We start from the raw sequence: 23862 nt of genomic DNA, 5'->3' as shown, positions 1-23862 counted from the left end.
TATTTTTTTTAAATAGCCTCATTTTGATTTACAATAATAAGTTACAGATCTCAGGAGCCAGGCACACATGTACATTTCACAGGCGGGCTGTCTCCATCCTCCGGACCTCCCTCCCCCACCTTCCTCCTCCCTCCCTCCCTCCTCCCCTCCCTCCTGGCCTCCTTCCCCTCCCTCCTGGCCTCCCTCCCCGCCCCTCCCTCCGGCTCCAGCCTTCCCGGAGGCTGGGAATCCGGGACCGCCGCCGGCCCGCGCGATCCCGCCGCCCTCCGTCACCGCGTCCACTTCCGTCCCGGAAGGAGGCGCCTCCCACTCGGACGCCCCTGACGGTCTGCCCCGGGTCCCGCGGGGCTGCAGCCCTGCCCGCTCCGGCCCGGCCTCCCGCGCGCAAGGACGGCGGTCTTCCGGCGGCGGGACGAGGTATGTGCGCCTCACGCGCCCGCAGGCGCGCCGCAGCCCGGCTCTGCCCGCGTTTGCGCGTGCTTTTGCAGGAGGCGGAGGCGGCCTTCGCCATGTGCACAGGCAGTGAACCTGTCAAAGTCCATGTTCTACGCCTGCTTTTCTCAAAGTAGCACATTGTCGTGGCAGAAAAGCCACCCCCGCCATCCCACTTCGGCATATTGTTTACCAGTATATTTTTAAAACATAGTTGAAATCATACTGTATATAAAGTTGTATTCCTTTTCCCCACGTAACACCATGTCACAAACCTTTCCTCCGTGTCATTGCTCGTTGTGACTGTTTTCCTACAGTTGAGCATTTCGGCTGTATGGTTTTTACCACTAATATACAAGTGTGGGTGCGGGGGCGGTGAACGTATTTCGTCCAGAGCATTATCCCCATTTTGCAGCACGTATCACGGATGGACACGAAGAGACGAGGTGCCGGGTCTAGGAGTGTGACGCCCTGGGTGGTGGATACGGGCTTCCAGGAAAGACTGTACAGTCCCTTCTCAGCCATGTGGGTCAGGAGGCGACTCTGTGGCCTCTCCCAGGCCTTGCTAACACGGGGCACTGCGATTTAGGGTTACTTGCTGATGGAAATGCCACCTGTTGTTTTCAAAGCCCATTTAAAGTAAGGTGGTGAGAAGTAAGCCCTGTGGATATGCAGGGAAATGCCATCCAGGCCTCGCAACAGTCCAAGAAAAGGCCAAAGGCAGCCGCTTGATGGGCAAGTTGGCGGGCCAATCCGGCCTCATCACGCTTAGCTTTCTAATTAATTAATGCTGTCAAGACTGGGTGCCCTATGGAAAATACAAGCATGATTACTGAAAAATAAAAATAATTGGAGGCGTTAGATGTTCATAGAACCATCTAAGGATAAGGAGGACCCTGCCTTCCCTGCTGACCAATTGCCATGCAAGTTACAGTGTTTACCCAGAAAAGGAAAGCCCCCAGCCTTGCCCTGTAGCCACCGTCGTGGTCCTGTATTATCTCCCAGTGTCACTTTCCATGTCCTTGCAGGTGGTTTCCATTTCTAAATCTCTGAGGCTGCCAGCACTTCATTCCTAGACTTCTTTGCTTGTTACAATCCCCTTTGCTTGTCAAAATCTTTTTCTCTGGAAAAAAAAATCTGTTTCTCTGTTTCTGTTGGAGAATTTCCTTGCCTTGGAAAGTCTGACTTCTGAGTTATTTCAATGCTTGGGGGCATGGGAGCAGGAAACCATGATAGCTCAGCCGTACTTTACCACCTGTTTTTCACCTTCTGCCCTCGAGTGAGAAAGGGGAATGTTGTTCAGTTACCCAGTTAAAAGATAAATTTGAGCCAAAGGCAGAATCATGACTCTAATGCAGATGTAAAAATGAACATGTGAAATTAACACAACATTGTAAACCAACTATACTTCAATTAAAAAAAAAAAAGGCAAGGATAGGTATAGCTCAGTGGTAGAGCGCATGCTTAGCATGCACGAGGTCCTGGGTTCAATCCCCAGTACCTACATTAAAATTTGTTTTAAAAAATAAAAAAAAAGGGCATGTGTTAAAGATTCTATTTGATTCATTAAAGAGGAAACCAGTCAGATGTTTTAACTTGTTCAAAAAGAGAAGTCAAGAGGCACAAATTTGTATGCAGTAAAGGAATGCCCCCAGGAAGGTCCATCTTTGGAGAGGAAGGAGGGTGTGGTAGCCCCTTGGAATCTGCAGATGAAACATGCACCAGTGATCCCCAGGGGCCTTGACTTGTAATTTTGTGGAGACGTTTGCTGTGTGAAGCAAGGCTGGGGGGTGTTAAAGGAAAAATTATTCATTTGTGACCCTTGTTAAAAAACGGTCAGGCAGACCTTACTCAGGACCACTGTGACCACTCCAGTGGGATTTTGCAGTAGGAGAGAGACAGTGGCATCCACCCTGAATACAACAAGGAAAAGTGGGAGTTTCTAGCCAAGGAAAAGAGGGGGTCAGTGGATGGGATAACGGGGGTCTGGCTAAGCCGACCTAACAGGATTCTTGTGGCAGACAAGCCAGGGCGATCAGACATCACCTGGGGGTGGAGAAGGATGAGGAACCGGGTCAGATATGGAGGGTGGGGGGTTCTGCTAAACTAACTTAGCAAGAGTCTTACTAAAACAGGATGAAACCCAAGAATCAGGGCTTAGCTGCAAAGAGAGTGCAGAGGATCCTGACTAGAATTCGGTAGGTCAAGGAGAGAATCTTTGTCAAGAAACTGTAAAAGTCAGTCTGTGGCGGATGGGGCTCACAATCACTCACAACGTGTGGGGTCTTGCATGCATGTTGTGGGGGAACCGTGCGCTTTAGTGCTGCATTCAGGGTGGCATCGCCAAAAACGTGGCCATCAGGGTCTCCTCTGCTGGAGCATGTCCTGGCCACCGCTGATGTCATGAAGAGGACCCTGACTTCTGGAGGCGTCCCTTGTGGAGACACAGATCTGATCTCGGGGTGGCTGGGACGTGTTGCCAAGCCCACCGGCCATGATACAGAAAAGCCCTTCTTGGTACATTTTATGAGGACCCCACCGTACGTGTCAGAGCAGCAGTCCCGTCCCCTTACAGGAGGACACCTTACCATTCACGGTGACTTATAATGTCATAGAAGAAACTCTGTTTCAGTGGAAAAGTGTCCATCGGCTGTAGCACACCCTTCCGGGCTGTCTGATCCTAGCCCTGTTCATTGTATTGGAGCTGCTTTGCAGCTTTATGAAAGTCGGGGGTAACTAATAGGTTTGTGAATCCTGTCCTGTCTGGTAGAGAATTGATTGGCTTCCTCCCCTCCTGTGGAAAATTCTGTTTTGTCACTGTTTACAATTCATCTCAACATTCCTGTACTCCATGTAAATTTGTGCTCTTTTCTTTTCTTCTTAGAACCAGTTGTAACATCTGCCTTATTTCCTCCTATCATATGAGTAAAATACAGTCCTGACCATGAATTCATTTTTATAACTGCATGAGTGTCATAATTTTACTTCAGAAAACTAGGTTTTAACAAGTGTGTCATTTGGGAGGGAAAAGAGCCCAAATCCAGAAACCTAGATATAGAAAACTGATGTATGGTACAGTCGGTAGTGTCCGGGGTACATTTGCCAAGGCTCTTGCCCACGAGGGGATAAAGTCCACACGCAGGCTGGGCTTGGCTGCCCTGTCACGTGAAAGCTCTGGCAGGGGTCCAGCCTTCATATGTGGCACCGCCAGGCCTCTCCTGCCACCAGCCCTTTCTGCGGGAGAAAAACCTTTCCGGATCAGTCCAGAGAGTGGCTGTCTTGGCTGCAAACTTTCCTTTTGGAAGTGGGTATCCACTGAAGGTGAAGTGGGAAGAGTCTGATTCAAGGCTGCTTATTTCCCGTGGTCTGGCATCCTCACAGGACAGCCCAGGTAAGAGCCCGGCCTGAGGAATCTGTTCTCAACAGTGGGCGGGGGGGGGGGCCTGGAACGTACTGCTGCTGACACCAGACTGTGCTGACTTCTCTTACTGACGGTAGTTCTATAATGTGGCCGATGGAAGCGAAACCATGAACGACAGAGTCAGATTTTCTTTGATCAAATGACTAGCTCTTAATCTCTTTATTGAAAATTTCATCATTTTATTTCTAGTTTTGAACATTTAGAATATTCTGGAAAGTCTGAGATATAATGTAACAGCCACCCATAATTACATGATTTTACAAGCTATTAATCCAGATTTACCCAGATTAATGACATTAACCCAGATTTACAGGATATTAACATTTTGTCCTATGTACTTCAAATCAAAACTTTTTAAAGAGATAAAATGTAACAAATACAATTAAAGCCAGCAATCTCTATCCCCTTAACCTGCCAGTGACCACTGTCTCATGGCTTTGTGTTTTATTCCCATGTGTTATACTTTTCCTACAGTGTATTTGTTAACAAAATATATATTATTGGCGGGGTTGTATTTACTTAGCATTAAAAAGCCATCATTGTTTATACAGCATTATGGTTTGGAGATTTATCGTATTGATAAAGATGTATGTAGTTCGTTCATTGAACTGCTCTGTAATATTCTTTTTAGGAGTGTGTTAGTTTCCCATGGCTGCTGTAACAAATTACCACAAACTGGGTGACTTCAGACAACAGAAATTTATTCTCTCACTGTCTGGAGGCCAGAAATCTGAAATGAAGGTGTTGGCAGAGCCCTGGTCTCTCTCCCAGCTTCTGGCGGTGGCTTGTAGCAGCATGACTCCAACCTCTGCCTGTGTCTTCACATGGCTGTCTCTCCTGTGTGTCTGTGTCTGTATCCAAATTTCTGTCTTATAAGGACGTCAGTCATTGATTAGATTAGCACCTACCCTCATCCAGGATGGCCTCGTCTTTACCTGATTACTTCTGCAAAAACCCTATTTCCAAATAAGGGTGCAGTCACAGTTTCTGTGGGTTAGGACGTGAATCTTTTTAGGGGACACAATTCAACCCACAACAATGAATAAATGACAGTGTATCCCATTTCCACCCTCCCCCACCCCTACCATGGGCAGGTAGATTGCTTGCAATTGTTGCCACATCCTGGCAAGAACACCCTTCCATACCCACCGCAAGTGCACACACACACACACACACACACACACACGCACACGCACAGGCACGGGTGTGAATTTCTCTAGGGAACACACCCAGTTGCAGAGTGTGCTCATCATTGCCTTTGCCGGGCTGTTTCCCAGAATGTGTATCAGTTTACACTCCCGTTTCCCTACCTGGGCACCAACTCCCGGTGTTAACAGACTTATTGCCAGTCTGCGAGAGGTGAAATGGCAACTTGTTATTCTTAGTATCATTTCCTTAAATACCAGTGAGGTTGAGTATCTTTTCGTATGTTTATGGACCATTCAGGCCTACCCTTTTGTGAATTGCCTGTCTGTATCTTTGGAGCATTTTCCTATTGGGGTTGTCTTTTTCTTGTTAATCTCTAATACTTCTTCATATATTTTATCTAGATACTAAAGCCTCTGTGTTGAGAATAGTGTCTTCTTTTAGTCCCTATCTTTTCTAACTTTGTTAATGGAAACTTTTACAGTGTGAAAAATTTTAATGAAAGTTTGAAAACTTTTTATTGTGGAAAACCTCAAGCATGTGTAAAAGTTGCAAGACTAGTACAAAAGACACTCCGGAACCACTCAGTTCCAATACTGTCAACACTTGGACACTCTCCCCTCACCTCCACCACCACCCACTAGGAAAGTCCCAGACATCTGGTCCTTTTAGCTGTAGGAACGAACGTCAGCATGTAGCTATGAAAGATAAGGACTTGTTAGGAAAAAAACATCACTGGGGAGAGGGCATATCTCAGTGCGTGCTTAGCTTGCACAAGGTCCTGGGTTCAATCCCCAGTACCTCCATTAAAATAAATAAATAAATAAACCTAATTACCAACCCCCCCCCAAACAAAACAAAACCCCATCACTGCAGGAACATTATTTCTCCTTCCCTGCCCCTCTATCTCCAATAACAATGATTCTCCATATCATCAAATATCCAGTCAGTTCAATTTTCAGTTGATACGTTGAAGCAGTAACTGCCCCCACCCTGCATGTGATGGTATTAGGAGGTCGGACCTTTGGGAGGTAGTTAGGGTTAGATGAGGCTGTGAGGTTGGGGCCCCCGTAATGGGATTAGTGCCCTTGGAAGAGGCTAGTGAGCTTATTCTCTCTCCCTCTGCCTCTCTCCCCCGCCCCCCCACCCCGAATCTGACCATGCTGACACCCTGATCTTAGACTTCCAGTCTCCAGAACTGTGAGAAATACATTTCTGCTGTTTAAATCCCCACCCAGTCTGTCGTTTTGTTGTGGCAACCCAAGCAGACACATACATATTTAATGAAATGACATTTATTCATCTTTTCCTTTGTTGTTCATGTTTTTTGGGTCTAATGTAAGAAATTCTGCCTGACTCCAAGGCTCAGGAAAAAGGTATTCTTTTGTTTTCTTCGAATAGTTTGCTTTTCCTGCTTGTGCTTCTCACACTGGACAGGATGTGTGTGGTAGGTCATGACTCAGTGCTGTGTTTTCCCACCTGAGTTGCTTGGTGTCCATCCCCTGCCAGCCCTCCAGGAACCACAGTGCCCTCCTGCCCGGGTAATGACCTCACAGAGCCCAGTCTGATCTGACTGCGTCTTTCTGCCTGCACCCTGCAGCTGGACCTGGCTGGGGGGACATGGCCTTGCTGACCCCGACCTTGTCCCTGGTCCTTTGTCTTCCACTTCTCTTGTCCCCTCCAACCTCCTTGTTGCTCTCACTCACTCTCATTTGTTGACTGCTTAGTTCTCTGAGGAAACAGATGCAAACAGGAGCATCCACAGTCTCCAGCCAGGCTTCACCACCCACCGATGTTTGTGTCCACGCCCTGCGCCTTCCCCCCTGGGGCTGTGGGGGACCTGCCAGTGGCCTCCCCCTCTGTGCTGATCCCACCCACCCTCACTAGAGACAGTTCCCCCAGCCCCCCCAAGAGTGGTTTGGTTTGCTTTCCTCTCTGTGGTGCCATTCTCATCCACATGCAAATCTGCTGACATTTCTTAAAAAAAAAACAACAACTTGTTTCCGTATCTTCCTTCCATTTTTCTCACTCTTTTTTTTTTTTTAAGACTGGCTACACTCCAGAGAGAGTTTTCTGTACTTTCTGTCTCCCAGGCTCTCCTCTCTCTTGGCCTGTCTGTCCTGTTCACCCTGCTCCTCCAAACCCGTTCTGGCCTCAGCAAGACTCACATTGTGCAGAGCCCCGTGGGCACCCTCAGTGTGCAGCGCTCGGGTCTCCCCGCAGAATGGTGCGGGTCTACTTGCTTCCTTTTCTCCCCGTGGAATGGTGCGGGTCTACATGCTTCCTTCCTTTCTTTTTTTTTTTAAGTTTATTTTTTGTGGTGCATACGCATTTTTTTCCCCCATGTTTCTTTTTTTTTTAAATTCAAGTGTAGTTGATTTCCAATGTTGTGTTAGTTTCAGGTGCACTGGGAAGTGATTCGGGTATACGTTACACTCTCCCTGGCTTGAAGCCCTTCCTTCGCTAGGCTCCTGGACACCACACCTGGGTTTTCTTCTCCTCTCACTGGCCAATCCTTCTCAGACTCATTCCCTCATCACTTCTTACCTCCCTGAAGTCTCAAGTGTTGAAGGACCCCAGGGCTCAATCTTCTGGATTCTTCTCTTTATCTCTTCTTACCCCTAGATGATGTCATTCACTCTCAAGGCTATAAATACTGTGTCCAGCTGATTCTCATCATTCACTGGAGTTTTGTCCTGTAAAATCTCTGTGAACGCTGAACGAGCAGCTATTGGACCCCTGCTCCGCGGAGAAATACATCAGATTCCTGCGAGCCTCATGTCATGTTTCCCTCAACTGAACCGTGTTTCATTTGTGTTTCTGTAGGAAGAAACACAATATATGTTTATTCTATGTTGTTGATTCGTGAACATTGAACTCGTGGCCAGCAGCACTGTGACTCGTGCCTGAACAAAGCATGTCTGACAGGTGTATTTCCTCCATAAGGTACATCACCATCTCCTTCTTGTGCTTAGAACACCGGACAGCACTTCAGCACTGTCCGTGGCAGCCGTTTTTAAACAATGAAATCAACAAAAAGCACAAAATTGCAAGCGATGTGGCACTCAATAGACCACAAAAAGGACACTTGTTTACAGCATGAGAGCCGAAACAAGACAGGGCACAGCCTTGCTGGACCGTGGCTGAGAACGTGCACACCAGTGACTCAGATTTTTTTTGCTGCTTTACACAGACCCACGGGTGATGCAAAAGCACCGCAATTATTGATTTTAGAGTTAAAATACAGTTAGCAAGTAGGCAATTCATGAACACAGAGTCTGCAAAAAGTGAGGTTCAGCTGTGTAGGCTACTCACTCTCAAATTCACATCTTCAGCTTGGACCCCTCCCCTGTCCACCTGGCGCATCTAATAGATTTCAAACTTCTTGAGCCCAGATTGAAGTCCCGGTCTCCTCAAACCTGCTCTTCCGGCAGTTTCCCTTTTCATTTAAAGACTCTCCATCCACCTCCAGTTGTTCAAGCAAAAGACCTTCTAGTCACCACTGGCGCCTTTTTGTCCAATACCCTATGCTGCCATTTGTCAGCAAAACCAGTTGGCTGCACCTGCAAAATCTATCCAGACCCTGACTGTTCTCTTTTCACCACTACCATTCTTGTTACAAGAATTTTAGGGGGAGGGTGTAGCTCAGCAGTAGATCGTGTGCTTAGCATGCACCAGGCCCTGGGTTCAATCCCCAGTGCCTCCATTAAAATAAATAAATAAACATAATTACCACGCCCCGCCCCCGCAGGAAAAACAGGATTTGGTTTTCCCTCGGTAGAAGGCTTCTGGGAAGCGGAATATTCCCGCTACTCTCTTCCTGATCTTTCTGTTCCAGCTACCCTGTTCCATGTTGTTCCCCCAAAACTGAAAGAAAGGAACGCTTATACTGATCACCTAGATTCAACAATTGTTTGCAATTTGCCATAATTGCTTTCTGTTTCTATGTGTGTCTGTACATGAGTGTTTTATGAATGATTGGAGGGGAGATTGAAGATCCTGATACTTCAACCCTGACTTGAGCACACATCTTCTAAAAATAAGAACTTTCTTCTACATGACTACTCTCATCCCACCTTAGAAAATTAGTAATAATTCATACTATCAACTATCATCCATATTTACATTTTCTGTGGTTCCCCAGTTATCTCTTGTAGCCGTTCTTAATTTGGAACCAGAATGAAGTCAAGTTTAACACGGTGCATTTGGTTTATTTCTCTTTCGTCTTGAGCTGTCTCACCACCTTTTTTTTTTTCCATTGAGTTTTTTGAAGTTAGGAATGTTTCACTGTCTTTTATTCTGCGTATATTTTTCTGTTTCCAAATTTATTAGCATAAAGTTGTTCATACTAATTTTTCATGATCTTTAAAGGGAAAAATCTACTTTCGTCAACTTTCTCATCGGACATCTTGTTTTGTTGTTATATGTATGTTTATCATTCTTTCCCTTTTATTGATCAGGTTTGCTAAGGATACACCTGTTTTATAACTCTTCAAAAAATCAGATTTTACTGTTGAGATGATTACATGTTTTTACCTTTATTCTTTGTTAATATGAAATTACTTTGACGTTCAAATTCTAAATCAACGTTTCATTCTTGGATTAAAATAAGTTTTTTTGTGATATCTTTTCATTTTTAGATATTACTGGATTCTATTATTCTATTTGCCTGTGTTTTTGCTGATTAAGACTCTTCAAAAAGACTTGATTTATATTGTTTAGAGATATTGGCTTGAATTTTTTTCTTATGATATATATCTGGCTTTACTATCAAGATTATGCTGATTCTATACAATGAACTTGGAAATGTCAGTATAAGATTGATGTTATTTCTTTCTTAAATATTTGGAAAGATTAACTGATAGAGCTATTTTGTAAGTTTTAAATTATGAATTCAATTTATTAAATAGATATACACTTTAAAAAATCAGATTTTAATCTTTTTCTGTTTTCTCTATTGTTTATTTTCATCTCATTATTTTCTCCTTTTGGGTTTATTCTGTATTTTCACCCTTGCTTCTTTATTTGTATGTTTAGTTTTATTTCCATTCTTTCTTCTTGTCTGATACATGCAGTTGAGGAAGATCAGAAATGCCATCCCCAAAATACGGCACTTTGGATGTTGATTATTTTGAGCTGAAGGCAACTGGCAAACAGCAGATGCAGGAAGGGCTTTTCCCTCCCCCTTTCTGCCTTTCTGCCTAAAACTAGGGCATGGGTCCCCCTCCCTCATGAGCAACTGTACTCAGCAGAGATGGAGCCGTCGTGAGACGGGTCTGTGTGGACAAACTGCTGAGACAACCCTCATCTTCCTCATGTCCCCTATCTGTGTCCTCCTCGCTTCTCCGCAACTTTCACCCTTTTTTACAGTGATATATAAGCCCCCAGTCTAACTGCTTCTTGGGTTTTCACTTCTTTTCTGCAAAGCTCCTGTGTATGTAAAATTAAAAACATCAATAACAGCAGTGGGTTTTTTCTCCTGCTCATCTGACTTTTGTCAGTTAAATTCGCAGGCTCTCAGCCGCTGCACTGGGAGGGTAGGGGACAAGTGCTTTCCTCCGACACGGTCTGGGATGTCACTGTTTCTCTAGGTGACAGCACACTATTTCAACTTCTGGTACATAGTGTTTTCAGTGTGATTTGGTTTAGAACCTGTTGAATTTTTATCATCATTTCTTCACTGCACTAATTTGTCATGTCATATATAAAATCTTTGTTGGCTTGTGTTGTGGGTTAACCTGCGGGCAGTTTGGGTAGCTGTTCACCAAACAGCTTTTCCATTTGCTGGAAAAGGCTGTGTATTTTCTAACTGCTCATGAAGAGGTGTTTATCTTTGGGTTCAACTTTTCCATTTTTCCTTTCCTGGGGAACCTTTTTAGATTAAAATTTTTTTTTTTAATTTGAGAATCTGTCTCAAAGAATGAATTTACTCTATTTCCATTTACGTGGATTGATTTCAGCCGCATTACTTCTCGCTTTATGGTTGGTTGGTTTACACGTTCTGTTTCTTCTCCTTTCCTGCTTTCTGTTCCTTTGGTCGCGCTTGTCTGGGTCTCTTCCCTTTCCCTCCCCCTCCCCCTACCACCGTGAGGAGTGTTTATTTGGAGCACTTCCTCCTGTGAAGCTCTTCTCTTTTGTGGGATGTGTTTTCAGCCTGGATTGTGAGTCTTGCTATGAAGTAGACAGGCACCTGCTTCTGCCAGGTGCCCGGGGACTTCACTGCCCAGAGTCCGCTCTTAAGCCAATTTCTCAGCCCAGGTTTTCCTACTTCAAACGGATGGTGCATATTTGGGGCATTGTTTGTTTTTGTTGGGTTTTGTTTTTTAAGATTTTATGTTAAAATCTTAACATTACTTATTTCCCAGTTTTATCTTACTTTTATGGTTTCTTTTTTCCTTTCCTGATCTTCCCTACCATGTTCCTAGACCTGGTCGACAGAGTTTTTCTTTATCATTTTTTCTTTTGTTGTTTGTTTATTATTTTCTCCACTAAATAGGAACTTTTAAGGGACCGGACGTTGTGGAGGGAGATCTCAGTTACAAATCCCTGTCTCATGGGGTCCCAAGGCCTCACTGGACATGGAATCCTAAGCACCAGCTGGGCGAGGGCCTGTCTCTGGGTCTGGCCCTGCCCCAGCATCCTGGCTCCCCCCATCTGCTCCTGCCATCCTGGCCTGGCTGTGCTTCCTCTCTAGCCCAGGCTTGGGGGCTGCGCCACCATTTTCACGTTTATTAGTTGGTTCCACGCAGTCCTGTATTTCTCGCGTTTGTGGTGGGAATGGATTCTTACTGGCCTTAATCTTGGCCTTATTACCCAGAAGCAGACATTGTCACTGATTTCTTGCATGCATACACTAGGAGCATAGTTAACATTAATTTTTTTTCTGTACTCTTGATTTTAGTTTACTTACTGTTTCTTACCTTCAGATTTGCACCGCTCGGAGTCTCAGGCCTGTGTCTCTCTCTACAGCCCAACTAAGATCTCTCCAATGGCCAACGAAGCTCATCCTTGTCCGTGTGACATTGGCCACAGACTTGAGTATGGGGGGATGGGACGTGAAGTTCAAGTCGAGCACATCAAGGCTTATCTCACCAAGTGCCCAGTCGACACGGGCAAAGCCGTGATTGTCATTCAGGATATATTCGGCTGGCAGTTGCCCAACACCAGGTACATGGCCGACATGATCGCAGGAAATGGATACACGTACGTATAAAATTCTTTTCCGTTGCTTAAATTCGTGTACATTTCTGCGGTCTCTTTTGTTCCCTTCAAAGGAAATGAACCCAAAAAACCCTGTGTATATTCTGATGTACGTTATCTATTTTCTTCCCTTCTGGGGTGCAGGTCAATGGGGAATGTCACATGACAGCCAGTGTCCACTGGTGGCCAGCTGCTCCCAGCCCAACCCCTGGGCTTCCGAGTGGCTGGCCCTGTAGACTCACTGGACACAGAGAGAGTTATTTCCTGATGTCCAGGACACCTGGGGCAGAACTCCCCATACCTGAAATGGACCCATTACTCGGCCCTTGAGGCATCTCTGTCTGGGGTCAGCTTTCACCCCAGGGCACCCATGTTGTCCTGGTCTGAACGCAAACTGTCATGGCCCGGTCGAAATTAGACTGGATTCCAGAACCCTCACAGTGAGACCTCGCTCATCTCGCACAGTTATCTCTTTGTCCCACTGTGTGGCCATGGCCACCTTTGGTGAATGTTGTCACCTGTTTGCTTCTCCCCACCTTGGTGTTGGTAGCAGGTTCAGTAAAGCATGGAGGATAGAGGGGAGGGACTGTTTCTTCCTGTCCAGCTTCAGAAAGCATAACACCCAGCAAGCTCTGTGTGTGTTGCACCCCGATTTCCTTTATTTACTCAAAAAGAGAAGCTGGAAATCAAAGGATGCACCTACACCTCGTTTTCCTGCAAAGAGGAACCCGTTTAAAGGCGACACACCCACTGTGGTGTGGGTTTAGCATTGACCCGAGAGAGGACGACCTCCACTTGACATTTCACTTTTTCATGTCCTCATGTTTCTTCTTGAAGATGAGGCTCCTGACCTTTCCAGGGGCAAGACCAGTAATAAAAACACTGGCCGGCCCTGACTGCCTCCTGGCTCGGCCAGACCCTGCGCTGGGGTGTCAGCGGGGCAATTGTCCTGAGTCCTGGCAGCAGCGCCGCCGAGGTGGGACTGTCGTTGTTCCCAGGGCAGGAAGGCAGAGGGTGCGGTCACCCCAGACCAGCCGGCTGCAACCAGCAGATTGAATGGTCCCTTCTGTTGTCTTAGGTGGGTCCTTAGCTGGAGACGGAACATAAAAGAATGAGTCAAAACGCTCGTGGTTTACAAAGCCCTCTCACACTTACCTGTTTTGCCTTCAGAATAATCCTCTGAGATTGGGTGGTGTGTGGTGCTGTCTCCTTCAGATCAAGAAAAGAGGCTAAGGGGGAAGGGGGTGGGGAGGGATAGATTAGGAGTTTGGGGTTAACAGATACATACTACCATACATAAAATAGATAAATGACAAGGACCTACTGTACAGCATAGGGAACCACACTTAATATCTTGGAGTAACCCATAGTGGAAAAGAATCTGAAAAAGAACTTATATACGTGTATAACTGAATCACTTTGCTGTACACCTGAAACTAACACAATATTGTAAATCAACTACACTTCAATTAAAAAAAAAGAAGTGGGCAGGGTATAGCTCAGAGGTAGAGCCCATGCTTGGCATGCTTGAAGTCCTGGGTTCCATCCCCAGTACCTCCATTAAATAAATAAATAAACCTACTTACCCCTCCCCCCCCAAAGGAATAAAAGGAAAGAAAGAAAAAGAGGCTAAAAGTGATTAAACGACTTGTTACGGTTTCAGGCCAGAACGAGGCAGTGCTGGGACCCAAACTTAGATTCTTCTGACCCAGATTTCAGTGTTCTTTCCACCCCTGCAGGAGGAGCTGTGCTCATCCATCCACGGCTGTGACCTTTATTTCAGGAACCGGGTCTCTGGCAGGAGCGTGTGGCCCCACGCCTCGGGTGGACGCGCATGGCGTTTGACACAGACCCCACAGGCTGTCTTGCCGCCTCCCCTTTTAGAACCTGCATTAGACCATACCCTCTGGGCAGAACATTGTGCCCTGCTGGCACCCTGGGCGGAGGCTGGAGAAAACTGCTTGGTCATGGTGACTGGCCGCGCTCACCAGGTGTGCCCTTCTGGCCTGTGGCTAACGTGAAAGGCCAGCTGAGAGGTGTAACTCCTCAGGGGCAGGAGGGGGACCTGTTTGCACCCGCCCTGCCCTCGCCACCCGGGAACCTTTGTCCTGGGTGTCATATCTAGTGGAGAATGCACGGCCTGATGGCATGTCAGATGGGCTGGGCTCTGAGCAGGCTGCCAGAGGCCATGCACCTTTGGTTGTGAAATCCAAGATGCTGTGGCCTGATGCCCGCTGGCCTCTTTGCCGTGATCACAATTGACTACTTTTCTGTTCCTGTGGTCCAGAACTGTCAACCTAGTGAGTTTCTTAAAGAATGTAAGCAAACACCGAGCCCCAACAGCTCCGAAACAAGTAAGGTCAGCTCATGCCCTTGTTTTACAGAACCATCGTTCCAGACTTCTTTGTAGGGCAGGAGCCCTGGGACCCCTCTTGGGACAGGTCCACTTTCTCGGAGTGGTTGAAGACAAAAGATGCCAGAAAGATCGATAGGTAAGTTACAAATACATTTCCAGCGGGGCTGTGTTAGTGGTGCCCCGGGCACCGGGAAGCGGGGGCTGGGGGGAGAGGAGGGGCGGGCTTTGGAGTTCAGACACCCACCCCACCCTCCCTGCACGTAGGACTTTGAGGTCACAGCTAATGGAGTCCTCCCTGAGACATAAAGGAAACATGTTTTATTTACTTAGCTCAGTTTATGTACCAACAAGCGTCCTGCTGGCCAGCAAGCTCATTTGTTTCCCTCTCTGGGAAAGTCTTTGTGGCACCGATGTGGAGGAGCTTCGTGGAAGTACCAGCGGGGCTTGATTTTCCTTGAAATTGGGCCCCAGGGTCCAGAGATCAACAGTCCTTCCTTCCCCTCCCAGCTGCAGGGCCAGCTGAGACAGTGGACAGAGAAGAGACAGTAAAGAAGATGCCAGCCCCACCTGCATGCCACTGATTGGAAACTGCGGCTTTTGTTCTGAGGCCCCATGGGCCACTCCCTACCCCAGCCCCCTTCCCCCTGGGAAGCCATGGGTCTTTAGACCAGACCCACCAGACCAGGACTGCTGTCTTGCCAGGGGTCGGGGAACGGTGGGAAGAAAAGGCGGGAATCCCCTAGGATTGCAGCCTTTTATTAAATTGGCTGCACCCAGTCCGGAAGCAAGGACCAGCGCTCTCAGCTGCCACTCAGATCCCCTCTTTGTCTGGAGGATTAAGGATGGAGCAGGGAGGCGGCAGGAATGTTCTCTCATGCCAAACTCCTCCTCAGCAAGAAAACCTGAGCCCAGAGCAGAGGTGCCCCCCCAGCACCAGCCCCTGACTTCCCTTGGCCACGTGCCCTTCCAGACGCCGTCCTCCCCCATGTTCTGACTTTCTCCCACCATGTGCTTGAGCCTTGTGTTTGGTAAGCTGTGCCCCAAGCCCAGGTGGGGCAACTGTGAATAACCTGCCCCCTGTCTGTGGCACCTCGGTCCCTGGACCTCTGCTCCTTTAGGGCTGACTGCAGGGCTGCTGGCCCTTTGTCTCCTGGGCCGGTGGACCCCGGGCCGACCTCTGCCCACAGCCTGCAGGGGCCTCTGCTCCCTAGCTCCTCGGCCCCGCCTCGGTCTCCACGCTCACGGGTGGCCAGACTCTCCCGTGTCCTGGCCACCCTCTCTCCAGGGGCCTGTGTGGAGCAGCAGTGCTTAGTGGCTCAGGCCAGGGTCTCCCTCTGGTCTCCGTGTGGTCCGTCAGTCTGGGAGATGCTACGAGCCACCCTGGGAGCTCGCAGCTTGTCAAGTACCCTGGACTGTGAGTAACCTTAGGGTCTCGCCGCCGGAGACCAGGGCCAGTGGCTGACTTTGGGATCACTGCTAGGACGTGAAGCACCTTGTCTTAAGTTTGTCCCATCCTGCGGAGTCTCACTGCAGGGGTAGGAAGGCCTGGCTCCTTCACCCCAAGTCAGGGCACCCTCAAGGGCCACCCCAGCTCTGAGCTCCCCCAGGAGCTGCTTGGGACTTGTGTGGGATGGCACCACAGCCCAGGCTCTCTCTGCATCCTGCCTCCTCCCTCCTCTTCCCCAGGGTTGACCCTGAGATTACTGGGGCCCCAACCTCCTGCACGTTTGTCCATGTCCAGGGCCCCCTCCCAGGGACTCAACCTGCAAGCCCAAGAAAAACCAAATGAAACAAGATGTTAGGAGTAAATTAGAAGTAGAAACACGAGAGAACCAGAGAGACTGTGATGTGAATACAAAATCCAGCTCTTGTGTAGGACTGGGGTGGGGACAATAGTTAGGACATTCAGAAGAAAAGCCATGTGAGCACAAGTCAGGGTGATCGTTTCAGGCATCAGTGCAGTCCAGGGGCCCCCTCCACGGGGGGAGAGCCACACATTTTAAATCAGAATGAGACATAAAATGGAAATACTAACTTGGAAAGTAGACTGAAATCCTTGCGCCTGGTCAAGTGTCTTTTGTTTGAAAGAAGACCTATCTTGAACGCTTACTGCTTAAGCAGTCATGGATTTGTTGGTTTATAGAACTGAAAAGAGGTAGTTTCTGGCTTCAAGCAGAGGTTGGTCTATGGCTCAGAAGGTATCCCCAAGATGTAACCTTCCAACATCTCTCAGCTCCCTTATCTGATGCTGGCTCCGTTCTCAGGCAGCGTTTGCCTCTGGGAGGCAAGATGGCTGCAGCAGCTCCAGCCTCCCATTGGCTCTTTTCCCTGCAACCCAGCAAAATTCTCATTTGGCCCTGATGGTTATGACTGGGTCACAAATCCATCCTTGAACCAATCATTGTGGTCAGAGATTACTAGGCTCTGATTGGCCAGGCCTGAGCCACATACTCCACTCCTGGAATTGAGCCCCCCAAAGTATATGAACCCAGCATGGGGAAGGGAGGTTCATCCGAAGCTCATCCCTAGCGTTCCCAGGAAAGCAGGGAACATACCCAGCCAGAAAAGTGAAGATAAGTTCACTTGAGTCAATTAAAGAATTTTTATAGAAATGCCCTCTTCCTGTTGGTCCTCTGCAATTAAGGCAGTTATTCTTGAGATCAAAGCATTCAAGAAAAATTGGAAAGTCCAAATGACCCAAACTACTGCTTATTCCACTTTATTTTGCAGAATGACTTAATTACTGCTCTTCTAACATTGTGAAATAACTACTTGCACACAGAATGGTCTGACACATATGTTTAAATGTGTTCAAAACATCTTATTATTAAAAGGAAAAGAAAGTGCAATAGAATTTCTCTCTCTCTCTCTCTCTCTTTTTTTTAATAATTGCAAACAGGCAGCGTTTCTTCCTTATCAGATCAAACAAGAACCTTCTGAGCTGGGCTTGGAGCCCCACCTCCACTTTGGCATCTTGCTCCCAGTTGAAAAAGCTTTCTGAGTTCCAAACAACCAATTTGCAGATGAACCATTTGCAGAACAAGGGCCACTGCTCTCAGTCCCCTCGTGGCTGGCGTCATCCTCGAGGCTTTCCAAATACTGCTTTGCCTTTTGGACACGGAGGGGCTAAGCAATGCAGAGTTAGGGTGTGAGGCAGAGGGAATGCCAAGTCAGGCGGAGTTGGGGAGCTTGTTGCGGCCTGTCTAGAGGAGAGAGTGGAGGCCGGGGGCGCTCGCTGGGGCAGATCTCGGGATCAGGTCCTAGTCATGCTGTGGCCTTTGGTCTTTATCCTGAGGCCTTGGAAGGCTGTTGCTCAAGCTGGTCAGATCTGTGTTTTAGAAAAAACCTGCTGCAGCCCTGGGCTGGAGGAGGCTGAGCTTGGCAGAGACCTGCCGGGGAGGTCTGTCACTCATCACTCGTCATTGCGCAGGAGGTGGTGCGGATGGAGCTCTGAAAGCAGGAATCTCAGAATCTCCAGGAACGCTGTTGAGAAAGCCCTGTTACCATTGGCACTTGCTGCCCAGCGCTCTTTTAAGGGGCCACAAAACTTATCTCTTGATTTCTTGAATAACTTTTCTTTCTGTTCTAGAGAGGTTGATGCTGTCTTAAAGTATCTGAAACAGCAGTGTCACACCAGGAAAGTTGGCGTCGTGGGATTCTGCTGGGGTGGAGTTGCTGTCCATCACATAATGATGAAATACCCAGAAGTCAGGGCAGGCGTGTCGGTCTACGGTAAAGCTGCCTCGTACATTTTCCACAATGAAAGCTGGGGGAGTGGTAGAGTGACAGTGGCCAGAAGCCTCTTCCAAAGCTAAAGGTCCCAGGTGTGCCACAAAACTCAGACTTGCAGAGATGGCCCCTCTTAAGGAAATGGTTTTAAAAATCTGAAGGTAGAGGTGGAGGTGTGTAACATCCTAACCAGAGGGAACCTGGGTCCCCTAACCCTGAGGTCTCAATTTCTTCACCCAGGATGAAGGGGGTAACATTTCTTTCCTTGATAATGGTTAATACCAAGCAATATTTTAATGAGCAACAGCTATGAAAAGATTTTTCCAAAATATAAATTATTCTTAACTGCTCATGTGTGCACATGCGCGCGCACACAATATAAAGTGGGGAAGGAAAGACCCACTCTAAAGTGTAAATAGCAACATGAACATTTCAGCCGAACAAACCAAAGGTGTCATAGCAATGACGTAAGAACATTGTGTCTGCGTATTGGAACGGGTTACTTAATGATATGGAAGCATTTGACCTTGGCTTTCTTTCATAATTTTATATTCCACAATTGTACTAATAATTCTTATTTGAATTAATGGTTCCTCACTTACTTTTAGCGTTAAAAAAGAAAACTTTAAATATTTACTTACACAAAGAAAACAAGCTGCCAGCTGCCACTGTGTGCAATGGGGCCGACCCATTATTGGCCGCCTGCTTAGCGCCTTTGTGTGAATGAGCAGAAGGCGCTCCGGAGTGGACGCCTCGCGCACGCCCCCTGGTGGCCTCCGCTGTGCAGTGCAGGCTGCAGCTCTGGGCGGTGAGACTCGGAGCCCTGGGGCATGAAACCGCTGTCCAGCCGCTTATGTGGCCACAACAGAATAGGGCAGGGAGCGTCGCCACCTTTCCTGTGGCTCCCTGCCTTCTAGAGTGGCGTTACAGGTAAGGGGAGGCTCCCTGGGTTACCTAGCTTTGCTTTACTGCCAACAGGAAATGGAATACCTTTTTTTCTCCTACCTACTGACAAGGACTCTATGATCACCCTTGAGCCAGACTCTTCTGTGAGCCTTTTTTCTGAGTGGGCCCCAACCGTGGGCTGTGTCCTTAGGCCACTGGGTCAGTTTAGCGAGAACCCCCCTCCCCTGATATGTGATCAGATCCCTCACGCCCCACCCTCGATGGCTTGTCTCCCCCCCTGCCTTCAGCAAGAGCCCTGTCAAGTCATCTGGCTAGAATCCCCGGTACCTTGATGATTCCTTTTAGTGATTTTCCATCCACTGGCCTTCACCCTGCTCCTTGGCCTTGGATTTGGGGTTGAGTCCCCTTCAGTAGTCCCCTTGAATAAAGTCTCCCTCACTATCTTTAACAAGTGCCAGAATACGCTTTCCTTTAACACTCCTCTTATCTCAAAATGACAACAGATTTCAAAAAACTTTTACTTATTTTCCAATAGGACCGGCACACCCACAGTTGTCCGAATCCCCAAGGCTGAACACACTTGATTAAATGCTCTCTAAAATTCTGAAGGCATTTTAGAAGGATGAAAGCTGAGTGTTATGAGTGACTAGCTAGGACCAGGGGCTGTGCCCAGGGACTTCACACGAGTGGTCTCATCTGAGCACAAACAACCCGTCACATGGCGGCTCCACCCTTTGCCTGAAAACCCTTGACACAGAACCTGTGGGGCTTGAGTAGACCGTGAGAAACTTCCAGAACAGCACTGGTCCAGATCTGAAAGTTACCACCTCTTGGTAAGCAAAGGCATGTGTCCAGAGGGAACATGCATCTTTACCTGACAAGCAGCCAGCAAAGTCTAAAGCCATCATTTAATGGCCTGATTCCTAGTGAGTGAGGGGGAGAGGAGGATGATCTGAGTAAATAACTTCCTCTTTGAGCCCAGTTTTATAAGGTCAGGGCACTTGTGTGAAATTGCTAAAAAGAAAACTAACAAAACCCCCAAAGCACATGTTGTCATTTGAAAAATCAAACTCAGATCCTTGTGTCCCTTTCTGGTTCCCCAGGCATCGTCAAAGACTCTGAGGATGTGCACAGTTTAAAGAACCCCACGTTGTTCATTTTTGCTGAAAATGATGCTGTGATTCCTCTTGAGCAGGTAAGTTGGCATCTTTCCTCTTTTCGTCTCTACGTTGAATTAGATGACTTAATAGTTTGGGGAAAACAGCCCAAAGGGTTCATTTTTTGCTCCAAATATTTTTCAACATTAAAGTTTTAAAGGTGAGTTTCATTGGGGACTTTAAGGGGGATTGTAACCCCAAAGTGCTCCTGGTGTGGCTGGTTACTGGGCTTAGAAGTTGGCCCTGCCTCCCTGTCCCCCACCGCCCCCCAGTGTAACCCACCAGTTATCATAAGGGCTCTAGCCTTAAAGGCATGGCTTTGTTGAATCCAGCACAATTGATAAGGGAAAAACAGAAAGAAACTGGTTCAAAAGCAGTCGTTTGGAAATAACTCTTGTTATTCCTAACCAATACATTATATTAATATAAATTTCAAACAACTTATATTTGAATACATTGAAATGTGTATTGAATACATTGAATATTGTGTATTTGAATAGATTGAAGGACAGACTGACTAATAGACAAATATATTAATACAATTTCAAATACTTGATGTTGTATCACTTTTCTGTCGCTCTGAATTCTCTCCTTCGCCAAAGGTAGGGACTGTTAGTTATAAAATTATAAGTGAAAAATTGATGAGCATTCAGAGAAGATGCAGCAGATGGAAAATATCGCTAGAGGGTTAAAATCACATCATCATGAAATCTTTTGCGAACCAGGTCTCTTTGCTGACTCAGAAGTTGAAAGACCACTGCAAAGTGGAATATCAAATTAAAACGTTCTCCGGGCAGACGCATGGATTCGTACATCGCAAGAGAGAAGATTGTTCGCCTGAAGACAAGCCCTATATTGACGAGGCGAGAAGGAACTTACTCGAGTGGCTGAACAAGTATGTCTAGCCACGGCCAAGTGCAAGCCTTCTCTAAATCGCTCTCACCCAGAAATTTGCTTGGATCTAATTTTCACTTTATATAAAAAATAAATCAAGGAATCCTGAAATTCATGATGCCATCTGAAACACACATTCAGTAGGCAAAGTCAGTGGATGAAGTCCTTTCATTTTTATCATGGGCATAAATAAAAATTTTAACGGCAGGTCAGTACCGGAAGAATTTGGATGAGGGAGTCATATCTTAACTTTTAGTAAAAGCCTAGGTCTACCCAGGGACCAGCTGATGGCTCAGCCTTGAATGAAATCCTTTAAATTGACTAACTTGGCAAAACCGTGAAGTGCATGAACTGTAAAATCAGGTAGATTAAAAGCCCAACTTGACTGGACATTCATCTCCGCCTTAACACAGGTGGATTTGTTCGTATGTTGCACTATGAGATATACTGAGATTAAAATAGGGTTCCGTTGACCTAATTATATCGAGCTAATAAACTTACTTTCTGAGTTTTTGAATTTGTGGCTTTTTCTAAAAGCTAATAAAACACGATGGATTGAAGTCATCATCCAGCTGACTCCTAGTGGTGGTTTTTTTAAACAGTGACGTTCGGGGTCCCTGGGGCTGGGGCTGCATCAGAAGTCTCTCCTGTGTTCAGCCAGAAGGGTGTGGGGTCTAGGGTTAAGTTGCAGTTTTTACATTTATTTATTAATTTTTCTTCTTTTTTTTTGATGGAGGTATTGGGGGTTGAACCCAGTACCCAGCCCATGCTATGTCTGCGCTGTACCACTGAGCTATACCCCCCCCCCGACTTTTACATTTAAATTGATTAAAAGGAAATCAGATCAAGGACCCAGCTCCTTGGTAGAACCTGTTGAGTCAAGCCCTCAGGAGCTACAGGTGGCCTATGGGAACCGTGTTGGACGGTGCTCGTCTACACTGGTGAAGCCACTTCACCTCCTCCAGCTGCATCCTGTTTGATTCTCCGTTAATCCTGTCATTCTCCCAGGTGACAGCCTCAGTTCCAGCCCAGAGAATTTCTTTCTCTGGAGAACTCCTCATGACTAGGCCAGCTGGCTATCCATCCAGCCAGCCCTGTGGTGTCTAAAGACACCCTGCAGCGGCTCCCTCCCCCTGGTGGGGCCATGGGGTTGTGGGTGGACTTTCAGCCCAGTGTGCGTGGCCAGCTGGGGGCCATTTCTTGTCGGTGCTGGGGTTCCGGGAGGGAAACTCGGGCACTTCCCTTCTGGAAGACAGGGAGCAGGAAGGATCTTGCCGCCTCGGGGACCCACACCCTCTTCCGGCGCTGGGCCTGCAGGGGCCCCTGGGCTGCTCTTCTGGTGAGAACAGCAGGGGGGCAGAGATGGGCAACCCCCCTCCTGGCAGGAGGGAGCCAGGGGCCTGACCAGGTAGGGGCGGAGAGGGGAGGAGGGGTCCTGGGGCACTTAGGAGTGGGCTGGGTGGACGCAGGGACCCGGCTGACGTCCCTGGAGGGGGAACACGGGAAGAGAAGCAGGCTGTGGGCAAGAGTTTGGTTTTGGTCCAGCTGGAATATCGGTTGGGTTTTCTTGGGCTGCAAATGACAAAGGCCCGCTAATAAATAGTGTCTAAGAGAGTAACATTGAAGTCTCTCCCAAACACCCTTGAGTGGAGCCTGGAGGGGTTCAGGGCCTTACTGGTGTCAGGGGACGAGGGAGGTGCCTGCCCTCCTGGGTGTGCTTGGCCTCACTAACCACCAGCCCCGCGGGAAGGGAGGGAAGGGCTTTTTCTGTTCCTACTTCTGTTAGGGAGGGACTTCCCAGATACCCACAGCTGGCTTCTCCGTGCAGGTCAAGGAGGCTGAGCGAGCATTGGGCAAAGGGGAGTCTGTGGCCAGGACTCATCGGGCCACAACTCATCCTGGGGCTGGACACAGTGAGGGAGGGAAGTGTGGAGACCCATCTAGGGGGGTGTGGTAGAAGCAGCCCCACGTGGACCTATAGATTTGGAAGATTTGGAAGCCACCTGCTGGGCGTGGGCCAAGGGAGGCTTGGAGTAAGATGAGGGCGGGGTGGGGGAGAACCGGGAGGCAGGAGGGGAGGGTTCCAAGTGTCCAGGCCTCCTGGGTGGCTTTGGGGAACTTGAGTAAATTCTCTGACCCTCAGTTTTTTTCAATGTGAAATCTACAAAATGAAGAAAGTGACATTATTTTGCAGAGTAAACAGTCTCGTGTGGACATGCCATCTGCGTGCCTGTGCTCAGTGACTGTGGGCCCGTGAGATGCAGCTGTTTCTGAACGTAGGTGTCAGCCTTATGGGGGGGGGGGCTGGCTGCGGGGAGGACTAGGGAGGAGTGAGGTGGAGGGGCCAGAGGGGCCAGAGGACAACTGGAAGAACTTTCATGACAGTTGAGGGAGGAGTTTCAAAAAGGAGGCAAAAATTAAAAGTAAAAAAAACAAAAGTCCAAGGTGTGTGTGAAACAGGACAGATTCCATCGCAGAGCATCCTGGGGAGTTGGCCGAGGCCGATGGGTGGCAGCCGGAGTGGCCCTGCGAAGGGCTGGGGTGGCGGTGGGTGAGGAGGGGGCGGGAGAGAGCGCAGGGCACAGGCAGGCGTGAGGGAAGAGCCCAGGGGCCAGGGCCGA

At 47.8% G+C, this 23862-nt stretch overlaps 1 protein-coding gene across 4 annotated transcripts; it reads left to right on the top strand.

The window, feature by feature from the left end:
* Positions 1–222: 222 nt before the first annotated feature.
* Positions 223–21810, top strand: CMBL (carboxymethylenebutenolidase homolog). Of its 4 annotated transcripts, none has more exons than XM_014568192.2 (6): positions 223–417; positions 11969–12202; positions 14584–14691; positions 18145–18287; positions 20294–20385; positions 21073–21810. In XM_014568192.2, exons 2-6 carry the CDS (start codon positions 11988–11990, stop codon positions 21250–21252), a joined length of 738 nt encoding a protein of 245 aa, XP_014423678.1. In that variant the 5' UTR covers positions 223–417; positions 11969–11987; the 3' UTR covers positions 21253–21810. The 4 variants fall into 4 exon arrangements, with proteins under 4 accessions (XP_014423678.1, XP_014423677.1, XP_006195320.1 ...); XM_014568191.2 differs by having other exon boundaries at positions 286–417; positions 11926–12202; XM_006195258.3 differs by lacking the exon at positions 223–417 and adding an exon at positions 3639–3823.
* The last annotated feature ends 2052 nt before the right edge of the window (positions 21811–23862 follow it).

Source organism: Camelus ferus, chromosome 3 (genome assembly GCF_009834535.1).
Source record: "Camelus ferus isolate YT-003-E chromosome 3, BCGSAC_Cfer_1.0, whole genome shotgun sequence".
Taxonomy (NCBI): domain Eukaryota; kingdom Metazoa; phylum Chordata; class Mammalia; order Artiodactyla; family Camelidae; genus Camelus; species Camelus ferus.
The sequence above is the reverse complement of the archived record's forward strand: the minus strand, read 5'-3'. Positions and strand labels throughout refer to the sequence as shown.

Excerpts from the sequence above, each read along its gene's own strand:
- CMBL (XM_014568192.2), top strand. The coding sequence starts at position 11,988 with ATGGCCAACGAAGCTCATCCTTGTCCGTGTGACATTGGCCACAGACTT. Across the intron at positions 14,692-18,144 it reads GATGCCAGAAAGATCGATAG|AGAGGTTGATGCTGTCTTAA; the intron begins GTAAGTTACAAA and ends TTTCTGTTCTAG. Across the intron at positions 20,386-21,072 it reads CTGTGATTCCTCTTGAGCAG|GTCTCTTTGCTGACTCAGAA; the intron begins GTAAGTTGGCAT and ends TTTGCGAACCAG.